This window comes from Zophobas morio, unplaced genomic scaffold, assembly GCF_036711695.1.
Source record: "Zophobas morio isolate AGI-343-1 ecotype UQ-CSIRO unplaced genomic scaffold, CSIRO_AGI_Zmor_V1 ptg000021l, whole genome shotgun sequence".
NCBI classification, from domain to species: domain Eukaryota; kingdom Metazoa; phylum Arthropoda; class Insecta; order Coleoptera; family Tenebrionidae; genus Zophobas; species Zophobas morio.
The window spans coordinates 28,498,440-28,518,886 of record NW_026972126.1 but is presented as its reverse complement, the minus strand read 5'-3'; the positions used below and the strand labels follow the sequence as shown (position 1 = coordinate 28,518,886).

At 37.4% G+C, this 20,447-nt stretch overlaps 4 protein-coding genes across 7 annotated transcripts in view; all 4 read left to right on the top strand.

Moving 5' to 3' along the window:
- Positions 1-2,044: 2,044 nt before the first annotated feature.
- Positions 2,045-4,996, top strand: LOC135133155 (uncharacterized). Of its 2 annotated transcripts, none has more exons than XM_064061443.1 (3): positions 2,045-2,174; positions 2,440-4,362; positions 4,427-4,996. In XM_064061443.1, the coding sequence occupies exon 2, from the start codon at positions 2,455-2,457 to the stop codon at positions 3,976-3,978; it is 1,524 nt and encodes a 507-aa protein (XP_063917513.1). In that variant the 5' UTR covers positions 2,045-2,174; positions 2,440-2,454; the 3' UTR covers positions 3,979-4,362; positions 4,427-4,996. The 2 variants fall into 2 exon arrangements, with proteins under 2 accessions (XP_063917513.1, XP_063917512.1); XM_064061442.1 differs by having other exon boundaries at positions 2,431-4,362.
- Positions 4,997-5,063: 67 nt separating this feature from the next.
- LOC135133157 (uncharacterized) lies at positions 5,064-10,412 on the top strand. The gene is made up of 4 exons (XM_064061447.1): positions 5,064-5,596; positions 6,271-6,556; positions 6,613-7,208; positions 7,262-10,412. Exons 1-3 carry the CDS (start codon positions 5,300-5,302, stop codon positions 6,621-6,623), a joined length of 594 nt encoding a protein of 197 aa, XP_063917517.1. The 5' UTR covers positions 5,064-5,299; the 3' UTR covers positions 6,624-7,208; positions 7,262-10,412.
- Positions 10,413-10,487: 75 nt separating this feature from the next.
- Positions 10,488-11,778, top strand: LOC135133156 (zinc finger protein ZFAT-like). Of its 2 annotated transcripts, XM_064061446.1 has the most exons (3): positions 10,489-10,730; positions 10,781-10,963; positions 11,033-11,778. In XM_064061446.1, exons 1-3 carry the CDS (start codon positions 10,718-10,720, stop codon positions 11,740-11,742), a joined length of 906 nt encoding a protein of 301 aa, XP_063917516.1. In that variant the 5' UTR covers positions 10,489-10,717; the 3' UTR covers positions 11,743-11,778. The 2 variants fall into 2 exon arrangements, with proteins under 2 accessions (XP_063917515.1, XP_063917516.1); XM_064061445.1 differs by having other exon boundaries at positions 10,488-10,730; positions 10,781-11,778.
- A 686-nt stretch (positions 11,779-12,464) lies between these two features.
- The window catches only part of Mwh (multiple wing hairs), a 30,010-nt gene continuing 22,027 nt past the window's right edge, over positions 12,465-20,447 (top strand). The window contains exons 1-2 of one of the 2 annotated variants that reach the window (XM_064060883.1): positions 12,465-12,537; positions 14,616-14,887. In XM_064060883.1, the coding sequence (XP_063916953.1) occupies positions 14,649-14,887 (239 nt within the window). In that variant the 5' untranslated portion in view covers positions 12,465-12,537; positions 14,616-14,648. Of the gene's footprint in view, positions 12,538-12,878; positions 13,073-14,615; positions 14,888-20,447 lie in introns of those variants that run through there. The other variant, XM_064060882.1, reaches the window with a different exon arrangement.

The window sequence follows — 20,447 nt, the reverse complement described above, 5'->3', positions numbered from 1 at the left end:
CGGATGACGTCATCACAAAATTTTATTAACTTTCTCTCTTAAAACTGAAAACCACATTCCTTTGTTGTTTATTAATCCAGCCAAATTTTATAATTTTACCAAAAGTTTATTGAAAAATATAATGATTGTTGAGAACACATTAGAACGAAAACTTTTATAGAAAATCTGTTCATAGATTGTTTCTATGTGTAGTTCAATTGCGTGTATGTTTGGTTGCATACACACAACCACAATAATGATTGCTTCTTTACAGGTTCGCACCCCCGGTTCATGTTAAAATGGACATGCAGTACCTGGTACCGTCAGATTTAACCGCGAAACTCAAGTGCTGTGTCTGCAATAACTACTTGTCGTACTTCCCCATATCCTTGTGCTCCAACGGGCAGAATCTCTGTGGCCGCTGCAATCCCCCCAAAAACACCACTTGCCAGCAGAACCAAAGCTTTGAAATTCTGTGTCAATCGGTGAAATTTCCATGCCGGTACCACTCGGAGGGATGCCTCGAAGAACTAGTACCCAACGAAGTACCCCAGCACGAGCGCACTTGCGTCTTCCGCGAATTCAAATGCGTCGTGACCAAACCCCCCTCTTGCAACTGGTCAGGGTCTCTTCCTGCTCTGCTGAAGCACTCCCAAGACAAACATTCCAACATATTTTTGAAAAATGGCGAGTTTGAGTTAGATTTAACGCGTTCCGAAAACCAGGACTACTTTTTGGAACACGACGATACTCTGGTAATTTTCACGGGAAAATTCAACAGCGACAGCAAGACGTTGAACTGTGCTTTGTACAGCAACCAGTACCAGTCCGTCGAGGGGGTTTCTTGCCAGTTGAGTATGAGATCTGGAAAAACGACGTTATCGCAAGAAATGTACTTGACTTCTTTTGAGGCTCAGACATTTAGTGAGCTGTTCCTGCAGTCTCTCTGTGGTGGCAAGAAAGAGGGGATCCTTTTGGGGAAAATTTGTATAGGAAACGAAACTGTGAAGGACGGGAATGATGCGGAACTTACGGATATCACAAAAGATCCAGGGATGCTTGAGATTCTGAAGTGTTTTAAGTGCCATAATTTGGTCCAATCGCCAGTTTTTCGCCACTTTTATAGCGGCCAGCTGTATATGGTATGCTCAAAGTGTAAACGTACAGATTACAGTGCTTGCTGTAAAAACAGTGCGCTAAAAAGTGATCTGGAGGATTTTCCGCTTCGGAAAATTCTAACTTACACTCAGTTCCCCTGTCCCAACCAACAAAGTGGTTGTCTGTACACTGATAAGTACCAAAAGATGTATGCGCATGCGCAACTTTGCCAATATTTCACCGGAAAGTGTATTCTGGACCCATCCTGCACCTGGCTCGGTCTTGTGAAAGATTCAGTCGACCACATAGTAGCTAATCACCAGCAGTCTTTCATCTCACTTGGAGTTGAAGTGGAGATGACGAGCCAAGACCCTGACAAGTGCAAATTCATCAAAATTCGTGAATATTTCTTTAAACTGTCTTATAAAGTAGACAAGAAGGAAAAACGTTTCGTGTGGTCAGTTCAAACGATGGGAGACTACAAAGAAAAATTCAAATATCAAATAGATATCAGTGATAAGAAGCGAGGCGGAAGACTGTCCTTGTGGCAGTTTTGCACGCCGCTGACTAAACAAAGCTCCGTTTTCCTAAATCCGAAACAGTATTGTTACCTCGAAATGCAACAACTTTGCGTGCTAGAGCCCGAAAAAATGGAGTCTTGGAGTAAAAAGGAAGTTGTCGTAGATACGCATTCCTACCATCCCATAAGTTCGTATTATAAACAGAAGTCTGAGAACGAAATTGCTTTGAGTGTTACATTTAAAGTAAATATTTTTGTGTAATATGTATTTACATTTGGTCATGTTTGTCACATTCAAAATGTTAGATGTATTTTTTTTTTAATAAAGGTAGTGTGATGTTGGTAAATCTTTATTATTTTTTTAATTATATACAGGATTTAATTTTTTCCCAGTTCAGGTAATAACTAGTTTGATTAGTTTGTTGGTCGGTGTACGTTTTTGAACGTACTCTGCAGAACTGGTATGGTACTATCACGGTACTATGGAGACTAATGAATCATAACCATTATCGCTTGTGTGCGTGTTAGTGTGGTACCAGTATTCGTGAAATATTGTTTAAAACTGTATTTTTTTTGGGTAAGTTAATTTATCAGTGAGGAATTTTTAGTGCTACGACTGGGATTTTATTACCGCGTCTTTCTTTCGTTAAATCAAGGTTAACATCGTCGGTGGGAAATTTAATTAAATAAATACGTGTATACAACCAAACATACACCCGATTGTAACACTACAACAATCTAATATTGTTTTAAAAAGCAAAATAAGTATCCCGTCGTGTTAATAAGTAGAATACAAAACAAACCAGAAATACTTCTTGTTCTAGTTTAACCAGTCTTTACAGATCTCAACTTAAAAAATGGACCTGCGCTTCCTCGTGTCCTCCAATTCAGAAGACAACCTCAAGTGCTTCATCTGCAAGAACTACTTATCGTACTTCCCCATATCCTTGTGCTCTAACAACCAAAGCATCTGCGGCCGCTGCACTCCTCCCGAAGACACAACCCACTACCAAGACAGAGCCTTTGAGACTCTATGTCAGTCAGTGAAGTTTCCCTGTCGGTACCACCTAGACGGTTGCATCGAAGAATTAGTACCAGAAGACGTACCCCAGCACGAGCAGACCTGTCGCTTCCGAAAAACCGGATGCGTTTTGACAAAGCCACAACAGTGTGCTTGGTTTGGGCCGCTACCCACACTGTTGCGACACTACCAAGAAGACCATCCAGACGTGTTTTTGAAACAAGGCGAATTCGAAATGGACGTTGCGCGTTCTGAAGAAAAGGATTATTTTTTGGAATATAATAACAGTCTCGTGATTTTTACGATAAAGTTTGACTGTGAAGATAAGAAGTTACTGTTTTGTCTGTACAGTAACGAAAATCAGGATTTTGATGATACTTCCAGTTATTTGAGCCTCAAATCTGGCAACGTGACTGTATCATATGACTTTAATTTAACTTCTTGCCATACCAAGTCGTTTACGGAGTTATCCCTTCACTGTTTCTGTTGTAGTAAGAACGAAGAAGAGTCGGTTTTGGGGAAAATCAGTATAGGAAAGAGACAAGCCGTGAAGGATGAGTGTACACCGCATCTTGAAGAAACCAATTCTGAGATAGTTCCCAGCTTTTCATCTTTTAATGTAATCGGTTCTAATATACTTGACCTTTTGATGTGCCAGAAATGTAAAAAATTCGCCACGCCGCCATTTTACCGTGGGCTTTATAATCTAGACATTGTATGTTCAAAGTGTAGGTCCAGTAGTTATCGTGAGTGTTGTAGAAACAGTAGTTTTAGAAGTGACTTCAGAGACTATAAGTTAGACGACGTCGTAACTTTAGTAGACTACCAGTGTCCAAATAACAAAAATGGCTGCACCTACACTGCAAAATATGAACAAATGCCGGCCCATTATCAATTTTGTCAATACGTGGCTGAAATTTGTTTCCTAGACACTGGTTGTCTATGGAACGGCCCTGTGAAAAACGCAGCCAAACATATATTTGATGCTCACGAGAATTTATTTATTCCATTGGGAGCTGAGGTTCAAATGACATTTTTGGACTTCGACACGAATTATAAGTTTATTAAAATTCACGATTTTCTGTTCAAACTGTCTTACGCAGCACAAAACCATAAGCGTCTAGTTTGGTCAGTTCAGAAAATGGGACGCTACCAAGAGAAATTTAAATATCAAATCGATATTAGCGATAAAGATGGTGGCAGACTTTCTTTGTGGCACTACTGTGCTGAAGTGACAAAAAAAGACTCCGTTTTTGTTAACTCCAATCACTACTGTTACCTTGAGAAGGAACAACTTTCCATGCTGCCTGCAACTGAAAAAAATGTTAATGTTACATTTACGGTGAAGATTTTTAAGTAGTGTTTGTACATTATCATTATCACACGCTTTGTGTAATTCGTAAAAATAAAACAATGAATAATTCAGATTGTAGTAAATGAGTCATATAAATATAATTTAAATTCAAAAATTCACCCACAAACCCCGCCCCCCTAGCCACAAATAAAAACCTCGTTTTGAAACCACAATGGCCGCCTCGTCCCTCTACTTTTTTTAACTCAATGGTTCTTGGGGCATGGAAGTGGAAACAAGTTGGCGAACACGTTTCAGACCTAGTTTCCGACGGACTCCTCAAATAATCAAGTACCAACGAGGATGAATAACTAAAACCAGCAGAAAAATCCCGTCCCTTTTGCTCCCGAATCCTGGAAGAACTCGCACGACCTTATACGACGCACATTCCAGGTACGTACACAACCGAAGTAACTAAAAAAGAAAACTAAGCGGTTTAATTTTGCAACAATGTCAGAGTGTCGTGGGCGACATGGTCGAAAATGGCGATGGCGATGGGGAAGGTGGTCTATGCGAAGGCGGGGGCGGCGTGGTTGACTCCACCGTCGACGTAGCATTAGTGGATTGTGGTACCTCTTATTACGACGGCAGCGGGAAGACGCCTGCCACCAAGCAGAGGATGAGGCGGAATAAGAGGAATTTTTGGCTTTTGATGGGACTCTTGTTGTTGGTAATTGTTGTTATTGTGCTGGTTGAGGAGGTTGCAAGAAGGAATATTTAAAGGTGTAGGTAGAAATCATCTGATCTGTCATTGTTTCAAATGTAAGGTTGGTATTGCATGCAGGAGCTAGAAATGAAAGTAAATAATTTGGGCTTCGAGTAGGCGGTGCGCCGAAATTTCATTGACAGATCTGTGTGATTTGTACTTTAAGTTTGTAGTTTTACTTTACATTGCATTATATAAATATATATATCGATATGTCAGAGAGCCTGATTTTTTATATGCACTATATTTATATTTTTTAGAATACCTATGTGATTTTTTACATTTTTATATGCACTCTATTTATTACACTTTTTAAACAAATTTTTGTTTTTTTTTGCGTCCCTGACTCTAAGTTTTATATGTTGATGATTCGGTGAACGATCCCACATGAAAACACCAGCGCCGAGGTCATCGCAAGAGAACGAAAAGAACGTCATCAGAATTCGTACGTGTCAAATTAATTGATTAGTTCAAGTCATATAATCGCTGGAAATGGTGAATTATCAAAATGTTTATTTCATGTGATAACAAGACAACGAACATTTCTTTAGTGGGTGCTAAACTCAATTACCAACACCTGCTAACTATTGAAGTAAATAAAATCGATCGACGCTAACTGGAGCAATGAGTGACGATTGCTGCTGCGACAGTGGTGGAGGCGGCGATAGCGGTGGGGCTTGCGATAGCGGTGGAAATTGTGACAGTGGGGAACCGTATGATAGTGGCGGACATTGCGGCAGTGGGGGGAATAACGACACCGTTTTTAACCCCGCTGATGTTCCCAGTTATACTGCATTTGACGTTTCAAATTCAACGACAAATGGTTACTTCTACAACCATGACAATGATAATAGTCAAAACAACACAAATTCCTTCGGAACGGGGCAAGAAACAGACATGTGCAATAAGTGCCGCGCTGCTGTAAGTTTTTTTTTATTTCTTGGTTTTCTTATCTTTATTTACTTCGTTTTTTCGCCACATTAATGTTTCGATGTACTTATGTAAGATTTATAAATGTGTTTTGCCTTAAATACTGGGTTTTAGGTTAAAAAAAAATTGTATGTTTTTTATTTGAAATAAAATGTTTTGAAATAACTTGAAAATTTTCAAAATCAGGAGAGCATAGACTTACAATTAAAATAACCTCCTTTCCGTATACACGTATCATGGTAGAAGGAGACATGGTATAGGCATACGCATCGGGTGTGACGTCAAGTGGGGTGAAATTAGCGCGAAATTTAAAATACAAACTTTCGTTATCCGACAACTAATTGACGTATTGGACAGAGCAATGACAACTCAAGCTGAAATTCCCTAGACTTCCCTAGCGAAGCTCACAAGAGTCACAAGGTCGTTGATGCCACCTAACGTCACAAATGGATGCGCAGACCATTTTTAAATTGGTACATCGGATGCCTATACCATGTCTCCCTCTACCATGTACACGTATATAGTGTCATCGCTGATGCTATGTTGCCACGTACAGTTTTGATTGAAATTTTATTTCGAGTAAATTAAAAAAGAAAAAATCTACTTTTCTTTAATTTCGAATCGACATACCGCCCACAGCACACTCATAAATAAAGACTTCGCAGCCTCCGAATCGGAAATTTCCAGCCCACACGTCGCAAAATCCCTCCACATTTTATACTTCTATAGTCCAAACAACCTCGAAGGTGTTGCCAAACAGAACCTTGGCGAATCGTCGCCTGTTGCTTCCACTCCCGATTTCCCAAGTAAGTGTAGAAATCCACAACCACCTCGATGAAAACCAAGAACTAAGCACAACCACCACTTGTGAACGTCCTCAAACCGTCCAGAAAAGTGCTCAACAACCAAAAAAAATCTTATCGCACCACCATCTTGCAACTCAGCCTCCAGGTACATTTCAACCATCAAAGTAAGTAAAGTAGATTGTCTCACCGAATTTTTTCCAGGAGCCAAATGACTGATAATGCAGGTGGCAGAGGTGGGGGCGGCGGTGATGGTGGGAGGTGTGACGCGAATGTCGCCCGCAGTCCTACCAGTCCCCATGTAGCCGGCGCCTCGGAAGTCGCCACCACCATGAATTCAGTACTTATCGATGACCACCGCCAGTTTCTCGAAGATGAGGTTGTCACCAAACCCCGAACTCCGAAGTGCAACAAGACCACGGTTATTATTGTTGCGGGGATTTTTCTCGTTCTGTGTGGAGTGGGTGTAGTTGTGTTACTCGAGTCCTTTTACGAGGATTGACATGTGTATTTTAACTAGTGTTTACGAATTGTGTTGTTATCGGTGTGCCTTAATTGATATCAGGAATCTGTATACACTATAATCTCAATCTGATGTTTTGTTTTATTTTGCCCTGGGTGGCATTTATCAATGTTTACAAGTCAATATCCTAGTGGAAACAAATACAGGGAATATTACTCATCTGGACTTTCGGCGGTACGGAAATGTTATCTCTAAGCACAGGATGTGGGCATAAAAATAGCAAAACTAACACTTTAACGTTGGCAAATGCGGCGAACATATATCAAGTAAATACACGGTTTGTAAATTATCCAGCAGTTTATTGTTATCGGTGTTATTAGTAGTTTTTAGGTGTTAAAATGGGCGACGATTCTAATTCAGGCTGTGATGTTTCAACAAGTTTTGATACTTATCACGACACTTCTCATCACTGTCATCAGCAGGAAACGGCTACCGACCATCACCACCACCATCATCATGACGACTCGTCCATTTTTGTTAGTGATTATGGTTTTAACACATATTCGTATAATCCTCCAACAGGGCAAACTAAGTACTTATCTCTCAAATTTATAAATCGAGTAATATGCGGAATCTGTGTCGTTTTTGCAGTTGTAATATTTATAGTTTTAGCTATTGTATTATCATAACAGTAAACTGACATTATTTTATATAATTTTTATTCTTTTTTGTCTTATATATTTCGTCTTTTTAGATACAGCGTTTTTACTATCAATTGAAAAGTGATTTTTATTCAACTTGAAACTATACATCACTTCTTTAATATTCTCTGGTAGGCATTTCTTCAGAACTGTCTTTGTTTTTCTGGTTTCTGCAGTGTTGATATTTGTATTTGTTTTATATACTGTGATGTAAACAAGGTCATAAATAATTCACTTGTTAATTATTATTCCAGTTCTATTGTATTCTATCACGTCATTCAAAACAAAAAACCTATTAAACTGAATAAAATAGAAAGTTGCAAAAAAGGATCATTGACGACTTCCTTGTACGAAAATTCACTCAAAATGTGTTTCTTTCTCTATGGACAATTTTCCCACACGTGACGAATAGGAAATCTTCGTTTGTTTATTGATTGTCGCTATCTCGTTTACCGTTTACACAATATTAGATATATTGTGATAACTTCGACTAACCCTCCAGTCGTAAAAATTCTTGATTCAATAATAGTAGCACCCACGTGGAGAAAACATGTTCCTAATAACATTATTACTACTTGTACTGATTTTCGTCACTGCCGGGTACAGTATTGCGCCACCTGGACCACCTATAAACACGACCACCGCAGTACCGACAACAACACCATCACCGGTACCACCACCACGCGAAAAAGTGATCTGCCGCAATTTCAGAAACTTTGAAGACAAGTTTGTACATCATGGCGATATCTCATGCAGGGTCGACGACAACATTTACGCCTCGGTGAATGAGGAATACGCCGACGAAGACCAACTCTTGGTACGAGCAACTCTTCTGAGTTTGGACCTCTTTAGGAAGTCGTACTATAAGAAACTGTCCAATGTGGTCGTCACTAAAGTCAACGTGCTAAATTTTGGAGAAGATCAGGCGTTCGTTGACAGAGTGATCATCGAAAATGGAGATAACGACGCATCGGTTTGGGCCCATATAGAGGTACCACCCTTGCAGGAAGTGAAGTTGTTTGTCGAGATATACGGTCACAGAAGATCTGGTTAGGTGGTACTTTTTGTGTTGTGTCGTTATATATTATAATAGCAGGGTATTGTCATCGTCACCAAATTATCACGATGAGGGGGTTGAGGGATTCGCAAAAATGGTGACAAAGAGGTCGTAGGAGATGTTTCAATAAGATTAATTTAAGTTTTTAAGTTTAATTTTTATTATCATATCTAAATACATACAAACAAAGATATTTGAGTTGTTTATTTACTGACTAGCTACTCTTGGAATTCAGTTCTTCTATTTTAAGACAACTATTATTATAAGATATTTTAAAAAGTAAGTTTCAACTTTCCTTTATTGTACTTTTTCCGACACTTTTGATTCTTTTTTTTAACCTTTATGTTTTTAATTTTACTCCCTTAAAACATATATTTAAAAAAGTAGGTGGGTTATTAAGAAAAAATGAATTGCAAGGCTGTTCAAATATTTTCATATTTACTTTATTGATAAAACGGGCAAATTCACGATAAGCTATCTATCAGAATAAATAAAAATCTATAGTTAGTAGCTTTATTGCTGGTTATGTCGACTGTTGCCTTATGAATAGCAATAAGATTTTCCAATAAGTGATTAAATTAATGTCAATAAATATTTTTTTGCTGATCGCCTGCAGTACCAATATTTATACATTTTTATGTGATATTTCCTTACTTGTGCAGTAGAGTACTACACTTATGTAAAAAACAATGTACTACCTACTTTTCGTACCAGATTTTCTTTCTCAAAAAACATGCATAATCTAACAAATACAAGAACATGGGATGCGCAGCAACAGTAATACCATTTAGGAAAGGACTATTAAAGATTATCTAGTAGCACTTTTCCTCGAATTTTCGCACTGTTTGTCTTCCGTGTTGATAAAAAGGTGTGCAAAATATCTTCTGTAAACAAAAATAGGGAGCGCACACTTGTATTTTATCTATATTCATATAAACAAAGCAACAGTACTTCATCTACAGTACCTCCAAGATGTTCTTCCGAAGCTTAATCTTGTCTTCTCTTTTTATGTTTGGTTACGCTGCCATATTTTCGCTTCAAAACTCTACGTCTTGGAGAGCATGGTATTCAAGGACATCAACACTGCCTCCATTTACATCAGGGTCCCCTGGGACCACAAGGACCGCAACAGGATCATCAAGGCCACCTTGGACGTCATCAAGTAGCCACCCATGGACGTCGTCCAGCTGGCACCCGTGGACGTCGTCAACTTGGCGCCCTTGGACGTCGTCAACTTGGCGCCCTTGGACGACAAGTGGGCGTCCCTGGCCAACAGGGGCTTCACCAGTTGTCTACTGTAACAATTATCGAGACATCGGGATCAGAGAATTTCCAAAAGTTGGTGACCTGGCATGTAAAGCACAACAATACTACACGTACGGTTACGGACAAGGTTACTACGGTGGCGAGCTCTTGCTGAGAGAAACTCTTCTGCAGACTCCGTTGACGCATTCTTCTGCAATAAACTACCGCAAAATCATCAGAGGAGTTGTGTCATCTGTCAGCATTCTGAATTTTGGCGAAGCACATGGTTTTGTAAAGCAGATAGTTATTCAAGGTCTGGGATACGGAGAGTCGTCGGTGAGAGCGACTATTGAGATTCCAGAAGGACGCGAAGTGAAGCTGTTTGTGGAAATTTATGGAAAACAGTAAATTTGTAACTATTACAGCTATAACGATTTACATAAGCTCGAATTAATAGTATCATGTAGTGTTTTTTTACCAAAAAAAGTAAATGTTTTTTATTGTATTTGAATAAACGTGAATAAAGATATTATCTAAACTGCCTGAGCTCCACCCTCAATCCTTCTTCTCACTCAATGTGCGCCTCTAGACTCTACAGTTTTATACGTTGATGAAACGTCTGTTGACATATACATAACCTCAAACACAAATTTCAAAGTTAAAAAACTGATTTAACACCGAAAAAATCAAAATGAGTTGACGAAAAATACAACGAAGCAACAGTTACATTCACTGAACGGAATTTTAGCAAAAACCACCCACATTTTAACGAATATGCAAAAACTAACAGAGGAATAACATAACCTCTGCACCATCACCCAAACTCAAATTTTTACCACCCAGATGCTCAAAAATCGTAAGTGAGTGTGTAAATCCTCACAAAATGTACACCTTTAACGATTCCAGCGACCTCCACAATGAATGAAGAAACCGTCATAAAACCAGAGTCCCACGACACCCTCGACCCTTTCCCTCCGATCCACCACTTCCTCCACATAAAAATCGAGGAAAAACCGCTACCTCTGCTACCGGAAACCGACCCCCTACCTCTCTCATTCCGAGACCACGAAGAAACCAAAAAATGTAAATGTGAGTATTGTCCCTATCGTGCCAAGTACATAAGCGATGTTAAACAACACGTAATTAACAAACACACAGCGTCCGAAGACATACCCTGGTTCAGATGCGAGCACTGTCCCTACAAGGCCAAGCGACGAGGAGAGCTGAAAACCCACATGTTGTACAAACACATTCCTTTCGGGGAGACGCAGGTCTACGAATGCACACATTGCATGTACAAAAGTAAGGTTAAGTCTGAAGTCCGCAGACACATTGCCCGCAAGCACACTCCGTTAGAAGAGCTGAAAAGTCTCAAGTGGCATCAATGTGAGCACTGTGCTTTTAAAGCCAAAACTAAAACCACGCTGAATCAGCACGTTTTGTATAAGCACACGAATACTGAAGATGTGCAGTGGCTGTGCTGTAGCGAGTGCGAGTATAAGTCGAAGACGAAGTGTTTGATGCAGAAGCATGTTCTGTGCAAGCATACGCCGGCGGAGGAGATTAACTGGTTCCAATGTGCGCATTGCGATTACAAGGCGAAGAAAAAATCGACGTTGAAGGATCATATTTTGAATAAGCACACTGATGAGGATAAGGTGGTTTGGTTTGATTGTGAGGAGTGCAGTTATAAGGCCAAGAGTAAGAGTGTTTTGACTAAACATGTGAAGTATAAGCACACCGAGGTGGTGCAGAAAATCGAGTGGCTGGATTGTGACCAGTGCTCATATAAGACCAAGTGGAATAGTAACTTGATCAAGCATGTGAGGAATAAACATGATGCTATGTATAAGGTCAAGTATAGTTAGTTTGGTGTATAAAGAAAATAAAGTATATAATAAAAATGGGTTTATATTTTGTGTATCCCACTTGCTGCGCCATATATATAAAATAATTACATAAATTACAAATTTTGAATGAGTCCCCTAAACGATTTTCATCTTGTTTTATCTAATTAATAATTAATAAATAAATTAATTAAATTAAATTAGTTAACGAAGCTCAGCTACGTCACCTTGACCCACAAAACCCCAATTACTCCGACTTTCTGCTTTTGCTTTCCACATTTTCGACTTTACTCTCGACACATATGCTATTAGAATATTCGCTACGCTAAATACCGATTTAATTAGTTCAAACAGAGCCGTTCCGATTTTAATAAGAGCGTGTCTGTGACATAATCGTTTTAATTATCCTCATCACTTTTTCATTACGTTCCAATCTCGGTACTACCCAACTTATAATGAGCGCAACCATTGGAAAACGAAGAACCAATTACACACGAATTTCAAACCTGCGACTTAGAAAAAGTACCACCAGAATTTCCATAGCACAAAAACGGCAATAACGGTACGACTAATCGTAGTACCATGATGGTACCCCGACTCTTATCACACGTACATTTTTTTCAGGATTGCGGTTTTAATCCCACTTGTGGTTGTTTAATTGTAGTACAAGTATGTTGTCTGGCTAAGAGTTCACCAGTCTGATCTAACAGTGGATGGGTGTTTAAGGTAACTTGTCCAGGCGACCACATAGGTGATGGTACGATGGAAAACAATCACTAATCAATTAATGGCGAGCGACGGTGCGGCACTCTCCAGGTGAGTGTTAATTACCTGAATTAATTAATCGGTACTGCTTTTGAACGTACGCGATAGTACTTACCTACTAATTATAAAAATCAATTAATCTGATCGCTGTTTCGGCGCATTTCGCTGGTAGAACCGGGGCCTAAATCTGATAAACCATAAAACTCACCCACGAAACAATAACCAACACCTTGTACTCAATACCAGGCATAAATTACATTTCCTCATTAACAACGTTGCGAAATGGTCTTTGCTGATATCATCAAAACGAATTTAATCGTCGACAAATGCACTACAAGTGAATGTGGTTTGCCCATCGCCCATCGGAATCAGTCCATCGCCCATCGCCGCCGCGATCGCCGGCCCGGGATTTTCTCTTACATAACGTTGCAGGCTGCAGGTGTAGCATTTGAAGCTAGTTTGTGAATGGACGTGGAGGTCTTCCGTGACCCGAGCGCGAATTAACCGTGTTAAGAGTGTAAAAAAAAAGATGAGAAAAATGTGACGAGTGATTAGTGTTTTTTCTGGTTCGTGATGTGGAATTGCGGTGAGTTTGACAAAAAAAAAAATCATGTTTATTATTTTGAAAATAGTTGCGAGCTATTTCAGGTTCCAGAGCTGATAGAACATTTATTTTTCTTGTTTAGTCTATAGAGCATGTTCGCGTGAGACACCCTGTACATGACCTTCCTGGTGCACCGCGACATCTCTTGCAGCAAATTCCCGCGATTTCTTGGCTTCTGTAATTTGATATTGTCCACGGACTCGCTTTCTACACCACTTGAAAAGATTTTGCAAGCGGAATATTAATACTAATTATTATAATATGGGCGCTTTTGCATGGAGTGTCCATCAATTTTCTGTTATGGTCTAAGGTCGTGGCTTTCACGAAATTGAAAAAATGGAGTGGTGAGACGGTGAGAGTGGCGAGATTTTGGCTGATTAGCATGACAAAAAAATCGTGTTAATGTGGAGTTGACATCTGTTGATACGAATGGATTTAGCTTTGTTTATTTGTGTTTGAGTTAAGTGAAATTAATTTCATGCTCAATAAAAAGTTTTAATGGTTTGTGAAATTGGATAAGCAGCTTCTGGAATTTTAGGTTCATAGTTGTGAGTTAATTTTTTTCAGAATCCTAAAAATTGCCAATTTCATTTTGTCATATGGGTGATTATGAAAAAATGGTAGGAATTTTCGAAAGTAACTTTAAGAGGTCAAATTCTACAAGAAAATGGCTTCAACTAAATTTCCAAAATCCACTCCAAAAATAACTGAACAGTGAAAAATTTGGCTTTTGACTAAGAATTTCCAAAAAATTAGGCATATAGTTTAAGTTTAATTAGTGTCACTCCGGAAAACAAACTAGCTGACCAAAAATAATGAAAAAAATCATATTTTCACAGAAATGATACGTTTACCACAAACAATAATCTCAAGCCGATACAAGTACTGGTTTTCAAAATCAAATTTTTAAAACATCTCAAAATTTCCGGACAAACTCTAGGAATTTTCTAGTAAACGTCAAACAAAACAACAAAGCAACCTCAACCATACAAAGACCTCCTGGCCTAGGAAGCTTGCTTTAACACCTTGCTTCATTTATCCCCAACAAAGCCCAATTTATGAAAAAAAGCCAGTCGTCACCGAAGCAGTTACCGCACGTTCAATAGCTGGAAACACGGTTTAAAAAGCAGAAAATTGTCTCATTACCGCTCCGAAAGTCCGCATCTACATTACACTCAACTTCTCGCAAAAAAGCCGCAAAACAAACACGATTTCCTAAGCTAACACACAGCATAATTTACGACTCCACACCATCTATAATTAAAAACGTGCGAACAAGGTTTTCGGATTTCGGCCCGGCTCTCATGCAAATCACGCAATTAGCGGCTCAGCCCCAAAACGAGGCCGCAACCCAAAAAAATCGGCGATTCCTGATCGATTAGTTCTTCGCCTTCCTTTTTGGTTTTTCTTCGCACCTTCACTTTCTCCGCTTTTCGTTCACGCGGATTATTATTGGCGGCGATCGAATTTCTAATGAAAGTAAGAGCGTTTATGGCGATTTTTACACTATTGAATTCCTTTTCAGAGTGATTACGGTCATTAGCGAAGATGTGAAACTATGGGAAACAGTGGCAGCAATTACAGGACGAGTCGGGCTGAAAACGGCCGGGAAATCGGGAGCAGGCTGCTGCAGTTTCTTCAGAGGACGTGGGAAGTGATAGTGGTTGATAAGTGGAGGACGCGAGTGACCAAGGGGAGCGATGGGGGTAGTGATTATGCGTCGCAGTACTCGCAGTATTCGTTTTGCAGCTGTTCGCAGTGCCAGAGGGACGATGGGTTCAGCAGTGGTTGCGCTAGGTGAGTGGGAAGTGATAAGTTGATAATGACTGTAAATATTTGGGGGGGGGGGGGGAGATATGTGTAAATGCAAACCGGAGAGGAAAACACTACAATAAAACTCTAATTTTTTTTTATTTTTTAGAGATGTAGATGGGGTTGTTCACTTTTTGCTTCAGAGCGTAAGCTAGTTCGTAAAATGTGGAAAAGTAAGGCTTCTATTTCCTGTCTGTCGTCTGTTTAAAGTCAGTTGCCGATTTTATTAGACGAAGACAATATTCAAAGAATTTCCCAAGGGAATTTTCATTATGTGTTCTTTTTGACTTCTCAAATCTGATGTTTTTATTTATCATTTTCAAAAATTTGGTGACATCATCTTAAAATTTGTCAGGTTGGGTCAGGTTAGGTTATTTATAAAGGTGTCTAAAAAAACTATTAAGTATACTGTACACATTTGAAATATACGCATAGCTGTAGTTTAACAATCCATATCGATTTACGTTTTAACTTATAGGGGTTACCACCAAAAAAATTAGAATCCTTTTTTTTAAGATTGATAAAATCTCGGGAACTTCTGGTCGTTTACTTTTTAAGAGTTTTCAAGAGTTTTGGAAACCTCTAGTGTCTTTTTTTTAAATATGTGAATGAATATCAGAGATCCTTCTAATTTTGTTTTTGAAAGAGTTTGAAAGAATCTTGGAGCATCCAGTGTCTTTTATTAAAGAATTTGAAAATACCTCGCTAATCTATGCCGTTTTATTTTTGAAAGAATCTTAAGGACCCTGGTGCATTTTTTTTTTTAATAAATGAACGAATCTTAGGGGCCTCTACTGTTTTATCTTTGAAACACTTTGAGGACTCCCAGTGCTTATTTTTTTGGAAAAATTTGAAAGAGTAAGGGAGCATCTATTTTTTTTTAAGAACATAAAAGAAATTTCGGGGCTTTGTATTTTATTTTTTAAAGAATTTGAAAAGATCTTGAAAATTCCTAATGTCTTGTTTTGAAAGAATTTTAAAGAATTTTGGAGGCTGTTATTTTTTTTATTATGGTGTTTTATTTTTGAAAGAGTTTAAAAGAATCTTGGGAGCAATTAGTGTTTTTTTTTAAGAATATTTGGGGCCTTTCTGTTTTATTTTTGAAAGAGTTGTAAAGAATTTTGAGAACTTTTGATCTCTTTATTATGGTGTTTTATATCTGAAAGGATTTCGGGGATCATTAATGTTCTTTTTTAATATGTGAAAGAATCTTAGGGGTCCCTCGTGTTTTACTTTTGAAAAAATTAAAAAACCTCAGGAACCTGTGGTGTCTTATTTTTACAAGACTTTGAAAGAATCTTCGGACCTTTTGTGATTTTTTTTTAAATATCTGAAAGAATCTTAGGAGGTCCTTGTGTTTTAACTTTGAAATATTCGGAAAAATCCTCGGAGACCCCTAGAGTTTTCTTTTTGGAAAAGTTTGGAAGGGTCATCGGTGTCGTTTATGTTTTAGAATTTTGAAGGAGAGTTATTGGAAAACACTTTTAGTCGTTTCCAAGCGCTAGTATTTACACAAATTTTTCTGATGCCGCAAACTTCAAAAACTATTAAATACAGTGTGGTTTCTTAATTTCATAGAATAAGCGGAAAGTACATTTTCTTATTTCAGTGATGTTGAAGAAAAAATAGGATGTACACCTCAGAAAACATGCATTTCTCTCCGTCAGTAAACAGAACTTCAAAGTCTTGTGCGAAGTTTTTTCTCATTTCGCCACTTACCATGATGCAGTTTTGTCACAATTTTCTCTTCGACGTCAATTTTCTTCTTTCTGGGTTCTTTATTTTCAAATTTTCAGAACGGGAAAAATATAAAAACCATAAAAAAAAAACAAAACTCAATTGTCCATAACAAAACTTTGTCTCCGTGGGGCAAATTAATGAAATTAGTGATCCAAGAATAAAACTGTGATCAAGTAGGTGCCTTTCTTCGACGGTTTGAAGTACTTTTTGTCCTTTCTCTTCGAGCTGTAAATCAGGTTATTTTTTCATTCCGTTAAGGTAAAAATAATCCTAATTAGTACCGAATACAAGAACGAAAGGAAGTGAATGAATATGGTAAAACTGCTTTTTGTGCACACTAGCCAGGCAATTTTTGTTATAATTACTTCTTCCCGTACGCTAAACCCGTCATTCATAATCAACAAACTTACGTAACCATATAACGTTAAAACTGGGAAACTATTTCATTGGACAGAATTAAAATTTTAAAAGTACGCCCCTGGCACGTAATCCTACCTGCTACCGGTACAACGTCATTTGGACCGTGTTTGCATACACCGATGAAATTTTAGTGCCGTCCTGAGAACACTTGAAATAATTTGTTACCAATTTTTATCCGAAACGCTCATAAGTTTAACTGTAACAGCAACCCATAAAGAGTCCGTACAAGACTTTCTGTTTTCTAAATAGTGGTCATAACATAAACATGCCCTCCATCGTTCGGTAAAGCATCACCTACATATCCACATGTAGGAGTAAAACGCTACGGTATCTCACAATACTATACTGATTACATTTAATTGCACCACAAATGCATCGTAATTAGCTGCATTGAATGCAACTGCACTTGTGCCATGCGACTAATCTTTGCAAGCCCACACAAAGCGCTCTTTCATCACTTCGCATACCCCAAGATCGTAAACACCGTTTAACACTAAAAAAAAAATCGCGACCTTCAGTTGTCACAATCAATCAATCAAACTTTCGCCGGCGATTAACGCGTCAACCATCTGCCTCATTATCGATAATTGACAGCTCAAAATCGCCCAGAATCTGAAAAATCGCAGAAAACTGCTCCACCTAACTCCTAACTGTAAAAACAGTCGTGATTGGGCCAATCGTGGTCCTAATTATAATTAAACCTCTGATACCAATTCGGGTACTGTTATTTCGTTATTTTGACAAAACCGTGATTAATTATGTAATTTTCGAACAAAAGCTGAAGCGCTGGTTCTCACTGAAATTAAGAATTAGCTCGAATGGGATGAGAGAAGTTTTATCTGGGTATCGCGTTCGGGTTGTATTCAATTTGTTAATTATGACAAGTCGCGTCAAATTTCGGGCCGTTTTTAACGAGGATGTTCGCTGGTGTTTTAATTACGAACATCTACAAGGTTAGTAGACTGGGTATTATTAGAACATAAACACATGAATATTTATAAGTTACAGATTATGTATGAGTGCGGTTATTAATTTGCGTTAACGGTTGTGTTCTTCCGTTTATTTATTGCGGAATTGTAAATATTTGGAAACTAATTGGCAGTTCGGTGGCAGATTTTAGAACCGTTGCATCTGCAAATGGTTTTGTTTGGAGAGTTAAAACTGATAGTGTTTTTGACATAACAGTGGTTTTGACCTCGGCTGCCGTCTCGTAAAAATGTCTTAGCGATTGTTTTCAAATTAAAAACGGTGGAGGAAATGAATGGCAGTTATTTTGTAAAGCAAATTTCGTTGTGAACTTTTTGTCGCTAACTTCTTATCTTTATAAAAAAAAAGAAATGATAAAACTGCACGTTTTTACGAACATTTTAACATGTCCGGGAAGTTACGAGGCCAAGGATATCATTAGACTATATAATACAGGCTGTCTCAATTCATTTCGTACCCCGTGTTGCAAATGTTTTGGTTTTGGTAGAGTCTGACACAACTTATTTTTTCATTTTTTGTAATGTCAGATCAATTAACTGTATATTTTTTTCTAACTAAAATGATTATGCTGTGTCAAATTTAAGAAAAATATTAGTAATAATCGTTATTATAATCGCAGAGAAAAGGTACGTTTTATTCACGATTCGAAAGTTTGGTACACGACTTTCCCACAAGGGAATAATTTTTTATTTTTATATGTCATACGAATTTGTTTTAAATAACTATTATTAAACTTGGTTTCAATTTGGGTCATTATATTTGTTCATTGCAGGTGTTAAGAAGGTCTATTGTTATATAATGTCCATTAAACTAAAATCCTTTCCTTTTTAACATAAAATTGAGTTTTAATCCGCTTGACGGCATTCTCAGACACACATATTTGCGAATTGTTGTTTAAATACAATTATTAGTATTAATGTATTTAAATTCTCATATATACTATACTGTTTTAAATTAAATTTAAAATAATATTTAAAAGTTGGATCGTTGGATTCAATAAATAGATAACATAGCTGTATGATTGGTTGCATAACTGTTAAAATATAATAAAGAATGTCATCAAAATTGATTGAGAGAGTTGGTAAATCTGAACTGGAATTATTTGATTTATATTTTTAAAAATTTATTTGGAATTATCAAAGTTGCTACTAAAAATTGCCAAATAAAAGTACTCTTTTCTCTAAAAGTGTGTTTGAGTTTTAATTCGACCAGTGCTAGATTGTAAGCGACTATGACACTTATTAGGTAGTATGTAGAAACTATAGTTGCATTTTAACAAACGAATGGCAATCCGGTATTGTTGGTTGCCTATATACTATGACTTTTTTCACTGAGAGTGAATGCCACCTTCACATAATGGAAAACGCGCTGTAAATACTATGGTTAGTAAAAGTAGATTAAAATAAACAGTGATATATGTAACATTATTTTAATTAATGAAAAATATGTAAATAGAAAAACATATTCATATGTTTTGTTCAAATCCTGTTGGACAACTAATTGAGTAAAGTTGGTTGCATAATCATTCTTGCTTATTTAAAATTCCTACCTTGTTAGTACGTACAATTATTTTAAAGATAGAACGATATAACAAATGTCCTACACTGATGAATGTTCGTCAGTACGACTGAAAGACTATAGGCAATATTAAAAACACTTCGAATAGTTGGTTGCATATCCATCACCAATAATACTTTCATTTATCGTGCAAATCAATTTTTACAAGTTCAATATTACGTTGAATCTAAATCTGGCTGTCAAATTTCACCTGTAGTATAACTAATTATAATTTATTAATGAATCGTAAATGTTTGCATTTCTGTGGTAGGCAACTCTAAATACATGCACAGTATGTAGTTAGTTGCAAACAAGGTTTCACAGGATAGGCAACCACTTAATCTATTTGTCTTACAAGTGGTATACTCTTCTTTACTAAAATGTTCAAGTATGTATTTAGCGTTGCATAAATAACAGCGATGATTTATAACGAAACTGTTAATATAAAATTAAAAAGTAGGAGGTTGGCAACAAATATAAAATTTTATGATGGCATACCTGATATTTAAATTGAAATTTAGAGCGCTAAGCCAGTAGCTGGAACGTTCTAATCACTTTTGTTAAGTACGCCTATTTTAAAATTGACAATTGTGTAGCAACATGCTAAACATTGCTGTTAATAATTTAAAATTACCAACGCAAACATTTGCTTTGATCATGAATAGTCATTCATCAGTTGTAGAATGCTCGTATTATGTGTTGCATTCATACGTTGAAAAATTTAATTTTAATTGTTAATTAACAATAAAAGAGAAATTTTTAATTTACTTGGTTTTATTTTATTAAACATTCGATATTCTTAAATTATTTTTGATTATATACTCATTAGGTTTTGAATGAA

Bases quoted from the DNA above. Each gene is read 5' to 3' on its own strand.
- LOC135133155 (XM_064061443.1), top strand. From the start codon at position 2,455: ATGGACCTGCGCTTCCTCGTGTCCTCCAATTCAGAAGACAACCTCAAG.
- LOC135133157 (XM_064061447.1), top strand. From the start codon at position 5,300: ATGAGTGACGATTGCTGCTGCGACAGTGGTGGAGGCGGCGATAGCGGT. The intron at 5,597-6,270 runs GTAAGTTTTTTT...AAGACTTCGCAG, and splicing joins GCAATAAGTGCCGCGCTGCT to CCTCCGAATCGGAAATTTCC.